This window comes from Fundulus heteroclitus, chromosome 10 (genome assembly GCF_011125445.2).
Source record: "Fundulus heteroclitus isolate FHET01 chromosome 10, MU-UCD_Fhet_4.1, whole genome shotgun sequence".
Taxonomy (NCBI): Eukaryota; Metazoa; Chordata; class Actinopteri; order Cyprinodontiformes; family Fundulidae; genus Fundulus; species Fundulus heteroclitus.
The window spans coordinates 15,697,425-15,708,179 of record NC_046370.1 but is presented as its reverse complement, the minus strand read 5'-3'; the positions used below and the strand labels follow the sequence as shown (position 1 = coordinate 15,708,179).

Below are 10,755 nucleotides of genomic sequence, written 5' to 3'. Positions count from 1 at the left end.
TGTTATAGGATTCGACATTGCTGATTAGCCACTATAGAAAGTAATTGCTTGTACTTTTATAGCGCTTTATCAATCCGACGACCCCAAAGCGCTTTACGCTACAGTCAGTCAGTCACCCAGTCACACACACATTCACACCCTGACGGTGGTGAGCTATGTTAGTAGCTACAGCTGCACTGAGGCGGACTGACAGAGCCGAAAGTGACCTGCACACGCGGGCGCCGTTGTACAATCCAGAGTCAAATTCCTCCTGTGTGTACACATACCTGGTAAATAAAGCTGATTCAGTTTGAGTCAGGTCAACAAAACCCTGCTGTTTTGATGTGGGATGAGCATTAATCTCTCACAAAAACGCAAAAAGCAAACCCAGAGAGCTTGGTTACATTATCAACACATTACAGAGGCTTGGTTTGGTCCCATTTGATTTTTTTTAAATAAACTGTCTATGCAGTTTGTATGGCTCACATAATGAAGACCCCCTCTTTTCTGTTGCTGAATCTGTCACAGCAGCACAGAGACACTCTAAGAGCCAACCAAACAGGAAAGGAGGCACAGAGAGGGAGAGGATTAAAAAAAAGCACTGGCATGCATAGGTAGGAAATAAACACTACTGGCGAAAAGTCAAAAGGCTATCCAGCACAAAAATTTAGATTCTGTATGCTCCATAACCTCCACAAATAAATCACTATATATATATATATATATATATATATATATATATATATATATATATATATATATATATATATATATATATATATATATATATATATATATATATATATATATATATGTGTGTGTGTGTGAATGTACATATTTATATATATATGAATGAAATCCTTGTATTATAGTGTTTCATTAAACCTTTATTTAGTTAGCAAACTTTCTACAAATTTTTGTAGAATGTTACACAAATTACATTTCATGTCTCAATTACATTCAACTCGCATAACTTAAAAAAATACGAGTTTTGTTTACTCCTGACGCTGTTTCTGCAGCAGTCCTTACACGTCCGAGGTCACGTGACGGCTCCAGAAATGAGTCACGATATCAAAACACACTTGTATGTCATCTCTATTGTAATTTATTTATTTTAATATATAACTGAAATAAAAAGCAAAACGATGTAAGATTTTAATACCGCAGACATTTAAGAAGAATATTTAGTTTTTTTTTTTAAATATATAACTATATATATATATATATATATATATATATATATATATATATATATGTATATGTATATGTATATTATATATCCACTCTTTGGCCAAAAACAACAGTGGGTATGTGAAGTGTCACGTGCCCGGCTAGCTCAGTCGGTAGAGCATGAGACTCTTAATCTCAGGGTCGTGGGTTCGAGCCCCACGTTGGGCGACGAAATTTTAGTCCACAGGTACGGATCTTTATCAAATTGCCCACAGGCCCTTCACTTAGAATTATAAACTTAAAATACTCGCTCAATGTACCTTGTTGATCTAACAGAGAATACATTAACTACTGCTCCTCCGTTTTGCCGTCATCAAATTCAGTAACTTGTCACTTAGATGCGTCCCGGAAGTGCTTCTCTTTACCTAACGAGGTCAAGATGGCGGCGTACTGCCTGTGAAAGGGTCGTTCCAGGAGGCAGCTATATGATCGCAAAACATGTATAAAGCGCCATGCAGCAGATTGACAGGTAAGCGCACGAGAAAAGCGACATGTTCCGCCAACAAACTGTTTAACTTTAAAGACATCTCACGCTCTCGTAGGCTCATAGCAGCCCAGAAGCTAAAGCGAAAGCTAGCTCAGTATGTAGCTTCCCGGTTGAGAGTTAGCATTGATGAGAGACTACAAAGTTACTTTGCGTGGGTCTCGGTCATCTCCTTCTTTGTATAAGGGGCGTTAATCGCTCATTGCCACAATTTTGCTTTCTATGAAAATGCTGTATGATTAAACAATGTACGATTGAAGCAGATTACCATGCTCCTGTTAGCTTGCGAGACTTGGCTGGGGGACAACAATAAAAACATGCTAACCAGTTAGGAACTGCATATCTGATCAGCGTAGTCACAAACTAACTAGTAGGAGAGCATAACGGAGCTTCCACGTGTACTGGCAACTATCACAAAATGTAACACTCATATATTATTAACATTATTATACATTATCAAGTGGCTGTCCATTATTTATTTCAGTTTTGGTTGTTTTTGGGTGGTAAACAGACCAGTCTACTGCGGGACGTTTTTCATCGAGCTTACTAACATCAGTTCGTACCAAACTAACAACAAACTAAGTTATACCATCTACTCATACTCTACTATAAGATAATGTGCCAAGATGGCTCCTATAAATAATAGCTAGCAACAGGAGGTTACTCTTGAGTTATTTTTGGTTTGATAAGCTGTCATCGTAATCGATCGTGTTTCACGAGTTAGCTGGCCCAAACGAGCCGGAATGATATGGAATAAAAGGTTGTGTCGTTTTTAAATTATAGGATATTGTAGCATTTCAAAATGAAATAAAATGGATGTAACTGTTAATCAACTTAATTTAATCATGTTAGTTGTATTTTATTTTATTGTTTGCTTGTCGTTTTTCTTTTTTCCCACGTTTCCTTAGTGTTATTTGTCGTTTTGTATCCGGCTTAAGAAAGGGCCGTGTGTCGTTTTTCCCACCTTGGAGATGTTTTGTGTAATTCTTTTTAAAAACCTGCTAGTGGTTTACTGTAAGAAGCTGTGTTTAGATCACTCCTAGATATATTATCGTGTTATTAGGAGGTGGCTAGGTGTTATTTTAGGTCTGGCTAGGTGTCAGGGTAATCTATCATATTTCATACGAGACAGCTGGCCTAATTAGGGATTAGAACCATTCCAAATGGAAAGAGGGCGTGATGTTAAGAAAGTTATAAACCGTGTAACTAAGTTCTTCGTGTTAATGGAGCTTTGCCGTTAATATTTATGTTCATCGTTGAACAAAATCATAAAAAATAAAATGTCAAACTACCAAAAGAAATAAATCTAAATGCAACGGATGGATTCATGGATGTGAAACGGTTCGTTTTACACCTATGGACTAGAAGTTGGAAGAAACAAAATGTCAAAGGTTAGCTGCCAAGTTGGAGAAGGGTGTTAAACCTGGAGCCAGTTCTTCTTTCTAGTATTTTAATAAATTATGGAGATAAACGTTATAAAATTGCTTGTATCTCATCTATAGTTTGTTTTATTTCACAAGATTTTGTTGAAACTCATCGCTTCTTCTTCTTCTTCTTCTTTTTTTTTATAATCCCTATTTGGCCCAGCCGACTCTTATGAAGTATAACGGATTACGACATCTGATTAAACCAAAACAACCCATAACAGATCTCCTGCAGTTATGCATTATGTATTGGAGTCATATGGCCATACTGCCTTACAATAGACCATCAGTAGAGGAAATAATAGGTAGTAGTTGGGCATTTCTTTTTTTTCCTAACACGAATGTTCCTGGCAATTTAATGGAGAAAGTCGTGGAAACTATTTTTTTTTTGGGAAGAGTTTCTTTCACGGTTGAAATGTTCAGTTACAAAGATGATACAGGGAGAGCAAATTCAGACTCCAGATTTTTATGTGTCTAGTTTATGCATAGTATTAACTCTTAAGGTGCGTTCACACCGAACGCGAACAAGGTGAACGAAGCGAGTGAACATTTCATCCCTAAGCAAAGGCGCGTTCAGGATCGAATTAACGATCCGCGATGCGAACTGCGTGAATAGAGTGCAGCGAAATTTCACTCAAGTTCAACAATCTAAACTTTTCTGTCAAGTTGTGTCGCATTAAAGGTGCCCCGTCCATTACATATTTAGACAGTGCATTTAGGCTGTAATTCTACTGAGCAATGAAGGACCGTTGTTCGGTTTTCCACGTTACATAAAGCACCGTGACTCGCTCAGTCAAATCCATCTCCACCTCGGAGAATTGAACAGACAGGAGGAACTGACAGGCGGATAGACGCTCCTCGAGCTTGGGGGCAAATTGGCTTTGTTATCAGCACATTTATTTGCGAGACAGTGGCGACATTTCCAGTGACCAATGGCAGGCGGTTATTGGGAAAAAAATCTGTCTTGTTTGTGCTCGGTGTGAATGTACCTTTTTTAATTATTAATTTTTTCCTGAAAGTCAAAATAATGGTAGTGTTTTAAGTGATTTAATGTGCCTAAATTTTTATTTGCAGGTTTTCTTGGTTTAAGAGTGAAACAGAAATTGGTTCAAATTGCTCCTCGATGTGACCGGACTGCTAGAAGCCTTATTTACCTGCACAGAAGAGACCCCTCAAACTGGCTGACATATCAGCAGCTTAACTTTCTGAAACGACAGGTAACGTTACTGGACTTTGTCAGTCTGTTTTTTTATTAACCAATCTGTTTCTTAATTAAGATGGCTTTCATTTTATACTTTTAGTTGCACAAGTATTTTGACCCAACAACAAATCTGTCGATAATAACGTTCTTTTATGCTTGTCATTTCTTAACTTTTTTTTTTTGTTTTTGTTTTTTTTGTTTTGAAAGTATGTTACGAAAAACAGCAGCGAACTTCACCAGCGTGCGATCCCCAAACGTGACCTGACCATCGTTGATGAAAGAGATGGCAACGTCGAAAGGCGGGTCGAGAGAATCCCGGCTATCAATCCGGAGCTCCCGGAAGTCGTCCCGCTGTCAGAGGATGTGACCCATAAAGCACAGCCTAAAAACTCCGCCGCTAAGCCTGCTTCACAAAGCGGGACAGCTCCGAAAGCTTCTGTGTCCCATCTTGCTGCTACCACAGTTGAGCCGCCTCACGTCTACGTCGAGACGGAAGAGGCGAGGCAGGCCCGACTAGACAGACAGTGGAAGCCGCTGAAAGTTGATGTGGCCGACCTGCCGGATGTCTACGCTAGACTTGCTAAAATTAAACTTACAGGTACTGTACCTTATGCATCTCTATGATGACATGTATTTGTAGCGGTGTGCTGGGCTACTTTGAATTACGTCGTTATACATAAACAACCTGTTTAATTCAGTCTATTTTATAATTCCTCAAAATCTATATGAAAGAGTAATTATTTACCTTTCCCATGTAGGCATTGCTCACTTGCTGGTATCGAGTTACACCAAGGTTTCAAACAGTTAGGATCTCACAACCGCCTAGATTTTATGTTAGGGTATTTCTTTGATTTTAATTAATTCAGTATATTACTAAAATATATACGTATTCAAAAATTTAACTGTATAAATAAAACAATATAAATCCTGATAGGGCTATAAAGCTCAGGGTCATACTCAGCATTTTTTGTGCTGATTAAAAAGATGTTGATTGGTTTGACCTGTGATGGAGCTCTATTTAAATCTCATTATCGAACGGGGTTGAATTTATCCTGCTCAAAGTAGAGCTCAATATGGAGTTCCACAGGGCTCTGTACTTTGACCACCGATAATGCTGAATTGTGGTTGATTGTCAGGCTGAAGCAAAAATGTTTATTTCTGACATAACAGCTTGGATAGCTTAATTCATTTTTAAAATTCACACAAAGTAGAACCATCATTGCACCCCTTCACCCCGATTACACGTCATGTAGCATTGTTCTTCAGCAGACATTGATAACTACTGCTCTATGTTAGATGCAACAAAATAAAACCAGAAACAGAATTATTAAACAAGTGGCACGGTTCCATTTTAATCCAACTTCACTTTATTTCACCTTGAGATAGCAAACAAAAAACATAAAGGCAATAGCAATCAACAATAAATACTTTAAAATACAACTCCATTAAAACACATGCAAAACTTACGCAAAACTTACACAAAATATACCCCAGTATAAATTATACTTTTGTTGCACAAAATAGAACATAACAGAACTCACTGCAGAATTAACACAATATAGATATGGTTAAAAAAAGAGAATTGCTGAAAAACATTTATGTACAATCATATGCATAAGGTAACAATGTCCTACGTTTAACACTGGGCAATATAAATGGTAGCGATTGTTTTAGATTGGATCCTGCACCCAGTCTGTGCAGCTTTTAACTCACTGTGCTGATGTAGAGGGGACAGGACCGCTTGTTGCTGGGGTCTGAGGTAGAGGGGTCTGCAAATCTTGTTTTTCAGAAGCGCATCTGAAAAGAGATGGATATTCTTTTTGTTAACTTAGGACTGTTCTAGCAGTTTTATTATTATTTCTCTTATCCACCATTATATCCACATTACCGATACATATTTATCAAAAATATCATGTGAATATGTTGCAAAATGATCATTAGGCTGGGAATGAAACCCTGACTTTATTATTGATTATTATTTTGATCATACTTATCTTTCAATAAAAGTGCTTGTGAGATGATGGGGGGGGCTACCACTTCACTGAAACCTCCATTCAGCTTCAGAATGTTCTTAGTGTTGTGACGTTCACTTATTGAAAAGAAAGAAGAAGAAAAACAGCTACTACTTGACGACTAGAGGTCAGTAGTTTTACACATAACTGACCGGTGCAATCTAAATGAACACCATTTTATACTGCCAAATGGTGAAACAAAACAGTTAAGACATTGCTGAGCATGCTGGGAGATTCCAATCTAAACAATACAGATCATACACAGTTTATGTGTAGGACTAGGGATTAAACTGTTAGCAGTTTATTATTACGTTACTGTTTAACGATTTGAATTCTCCATTGGGGAAATCTAAAGTTTTCCAAGCAGGTTTGTGAGTTTAAAATTGGATAAGGTTTCGCAGTTTAGCAAATGGGGTAAAAGTTGAAGGTATCAACGATTAATTGTCACTTCTGATGTTTTTTTTGTCTCATCATGCCTGTGGCACAGAAATTGCTGTACAACCTTTATGTGTCAACGTTTTCACATAGCATTGGAACTAGAGCTGGACTACACGGCCAAAACTTATATCATGATATATTTCTTACTTTTGGTCGATTCAATATAATTATATCGATACAAACAAAATGAAAGCCTCAAAAAGACTGCAAAGAATGCCCACAACAGATGCCTGTACAAACTTATGACAATTATTTTGCCATGTTTATAAAACTCCTCCAATATATTTTAGAAATATTTGCTTTAAAAAAAAAAATGAAAATTACATAAAAGCCAAAACTTCTGTCAGTGACAAACGCTGTAATCATAGACTGTCATGTATAGTGTAATATTGGAAATGTCATATCAACTTTATTGAATAAAATTATATCGCGATATATATATTGAGATTGAATTAATGTCCACTCCTAATTGGAACCCATAAAAGAAAGAGAAAAGGGCAACTAGAACTCCCTCTACTGAAGTTTGATCTCTTTGCTAGATCCAAAACCAACTAAATGAAGCATGATCCAAGCTTTTTTTTTGTTTTACAAAACCTATGCAGTGCAAATTTGTCCCAGAAGTCTGAGCTCAGTCAGGCCCGACTTGAATGCATTTTAGTCGTGAGTCGGTAAAACCAGCGTAATTTACTGGGAACTACTTGTTAGCAGTAAATTGTAGCATTGCTAACTACTAGAAAGGCGAAACAGTATATTTCTCTCCAGTTTACGTGTTCAAACCAGGTTTGGCCAGTATTTTGTAAATCTACAGTCGGTGCATGATTTTTTTATTTCTCTCCAAAAAAATAATTTGATCTTCATTTATATACCCCCCCCTTTCAAAAACACATGTATATCAAATTGCTTTACACAACCAAGGTTCAACAATGGAAACGTTGCACATAGTAAAAATGTTTACTTTAATCCAAGTTTCAGGGATTCATGTCAATAATAATGATAATCAGTAATAATATTCATGTCAGTATTATTCAGCCTGCTGGATGGACGTTTATTGTCCCTGGTATCACCATTGGAGTATTTTAGTATAATGTCATCATTGCATGATTTTTCTGATTTCTTGCAGCACTAATGGAACATGTTCACAAATGAAAGGTTTTACAGTTCTATTTGTGCACCTGGTTTGAGTTCAATTGCTTATAAATGGGTTCACCTGCAACTTTAACTAAACTTTGTGTGTGTGGCGGCCATATTGGATATCAAACTTGACTCTGCTCCTGGATCGCCTACTTTTCCAGTCAGGATTCTGACCTTGGGGCCCATTCTAGTGGTTTTTCCCTGACATGACGCTCGGACAATTGGATTGCAGCATAAAAATCTGTATTTTGAAATCTGCTTTCAGCTCTGGTGGTAACAACTGCAGCAGCTGGCTTTGCAATGGCTCCCGTCCCCTTTGATCCCGTCATGTTTTTCGTGTCTGCTCTGGGAACAGGCCTCGCATCCTGTGCTGCCAATTCCATTAACCAGGTTAGTTACCTTCATATTGCTTCCAAACGTTGGAGTTTATTTCTATACGTCATAGAATTCAATTTTAAATTTTTTTTTTGAAAGCGGGAACTTTTGAGGAAATCTTTCAGATTTGATTGGATTCTCTCAGGCAAATATTTGTTCACCTTCCTTTTTCTTTTTTTTTTTTTTTTATTCAAATATAAGGTAGCTTAATGAAATGCTCAGTTTTCTTTGGTCAATCTATAATTTTCCTGCAACATCCAAAAGAACCAGCATCCCCACCTTTCATTTGGTGCACTACTTTTTGTCTGTTAAGCTACACATCTCCAAAATGCATTGAGCTGTCTGCAGGCTGTCATTATTTCTCTCCTGAAAGCTTTGTCAGAGCAGTAAACAAAGGAGCTCTTTTCTACTCAGACACTTAAAATGCCCTGAATGAGTAGAGCCTCCCTCCACTGTCTCATGTTGACGTTTTACATCGGAATTTGCTCTGTGATTTAAGAATTGTAGTATAATGGGTGAACTCTTTGCTAGCCCTTGATTGAACTGCGCTTAGCGGTGATTTTAGCCTGTAATTTGGCAGGAACTTTGATTATACTGTGGAATCGTGCCCTCAAGGCAACCCTCTACCTGAGCCTTTGACGTAAGCCCCAGCTTCTGTTTTTTTTTTTTTTTAATAGCTAAATACTCTGAACTCTGGAGAGTTTATTAAATGGATCTTCTTGAGTATCTATAAGAATCATCCATGCGTTTTTTTGTGTTTGCCTGACGCCGAGCTTTCTTGCTTTTGTTTTTTGTACCTCACAATAAGAAGGAGCGTAAATATTTTTTAAGATATTTGCAAAATGTTGCTGTCTTCTTATGCTGAAAAGCTGAGCATGTCATAAACGTTCTGGAGCACACATCCTCACACTCTGAGCACCATGTTTTGGTGTTTTCACAGAGTTCTTTCTCATTGGGAGTTTAAAACCGCCCACTGAGTTTAAGATTGCCCAATTCCCTGTAAAGCAAGTTAAATAATTATGTGTCATTACTTGCAGAAAAAGGATATGTTTTTTGAGACTGGCCTGATTATTTCATTTTTGACCAATCATATATGTATGTTTTTGTGTGTGTGTGTGTGTGTATATATATATATATATATATATATATATATATATATATATATATATATATATGATGCAAGTTAGCGATAATCTAAAGTTGATTGATTTTTATCGATCTACTAACAATTAATTCATAAGCGACCATTTTCTTTAAAAACCCTAGTTTTCTCATGTATAAAGAGGGCCTTTCCATATCATGAAGGGGTATACTGTAAAATCATTATATTTTAACCGTTTTATTGTGCCACCTGTATTAAATACTAACAAAACATTGTGGTTTTCTTACACATTATTAAACTTGGACACGTTTACAAAATCTAAAGAAACAGGAACCTATTCCGTCACCGAATAGAAACAAATAAGTTGAATGGAATAAAATATATGAAACACTAATGATCCCCACGAAAGCCCTCACCATCAACCGTGCTTTTGGCATCATGTCTTTTTCTATCATGTTACGATTTTTTGCATGATGCCCTCTGCTTTTCTGTCATCAGTATAAAATAATCCCACACCGGACTTTAGCTCCATCCAAATGACCTTCATAATACCTCCTAGCTCCTGCTCCTTGACCTCTCACAGGGTCAGTAGTAAGAACGTGGGTAGGAAAGGAGCTTCGGACTGCTGTGCAGGCAAAACTAGTGTCGAGCGGAAGCATACAGGCTCCTTTTGCTACCTCCTTCCTTCCTGACTGCACTATTCGGACAGCACTTATTATGGCGACCACTGATATATTTCCGCTTTGGCTAAAGAGTCCTTACACGATAAGGGTATTTAGAAGGACCCTCTGTTTGGACCTCTTCACATTGCCTCCGCCATGATTGTTTTTTCTTTTACGGTATGACTTTGATGCAGGAATGGGTGTAATCTGGTATCTTTTTTTATTCTGTTGGATTCAAAACTTCTACCTCTATCAAAGAGCTCTTTTTCCTCCCTAATGCTTTATAGTCAGAAAAAAATCGTAATGAAACACAAATTCGTGCAGAATCCTTCCTTGTTTCTTCGGATAAATGTACCTCCCAAAGCCAAAAGAGATCCCTGTGGAACCGTTCTACAACATTTATCTTTTAGTTTTTTAGTAAATCCCTTTTTGTGTCTTGCTTGAAATTCATCTGACCTTATTGTGTTTGATGCCAAGAAGTCCTTTTATGTCGCAAGTTGCTGGTATGTGACCCTGAACCTCCACATGAGAGAGAATCCTGCAGTTCTTTTCTCCCGTGTTCCCTTTAAGTACAACGTCATCAGTCCTAATTGGAAATAGCTGGAGATGGGATCGTGGTTTCAGTCCTATTAGCCACCTGTCCTGATGTGGAACGGACTTTGTAGTCGGTTTTGGGAAATCCAGCACAAAGGAATAAAACGTTGTTTGGAGAAGAGA

The 10,755-nt window shown here is 37.4% G+C and overlaps 1 protein-coding gene and 1 non-coding gene across 2 annotated transcripts in view; both read left to right on the top strand.

The window, feature by feature from the left end:
• The first annotated feature begins 1,304 nt into the window (after positions 1-1,304).
• trnak-cuu lies at positions 1,305-1,377 on the top strand. Its single transcript has one exon. It is a non-coding gene; the product is annotated as a tRNA-Lys (tRNA).
• A 171-nt stretch (positions 1,378-1,548) lies between these two features.
• The window catches only part of LOC105932515 (protoheme IX farnesyltransferase, mitochondrial), a 43,125-nt gene continuing 33,918 nt past the window's right edge, over positions 1,549-10,755 (top strand). The window contains exons 1-4 of the mRNA XM_012871721.3: positions 1,549-1,678; positions 4,192-4,334; positions 4,526-4,916; positions 8,165-8,289. Coding sequence (XP_012727175.2) covers positions 1,648-1,678; positions 4,192-4,334; positions 4,526-4,916; positions 8,165-8,289 — 690 coding nt within the window. The 5' untranslated portion in view covers positions 1,549-1,647. The remainder of the gene's footprint in view (positions 1,679-4,191; positions 4,335-4,525; positions 4,917-8,164; positions 8,290-10,755) is intronic.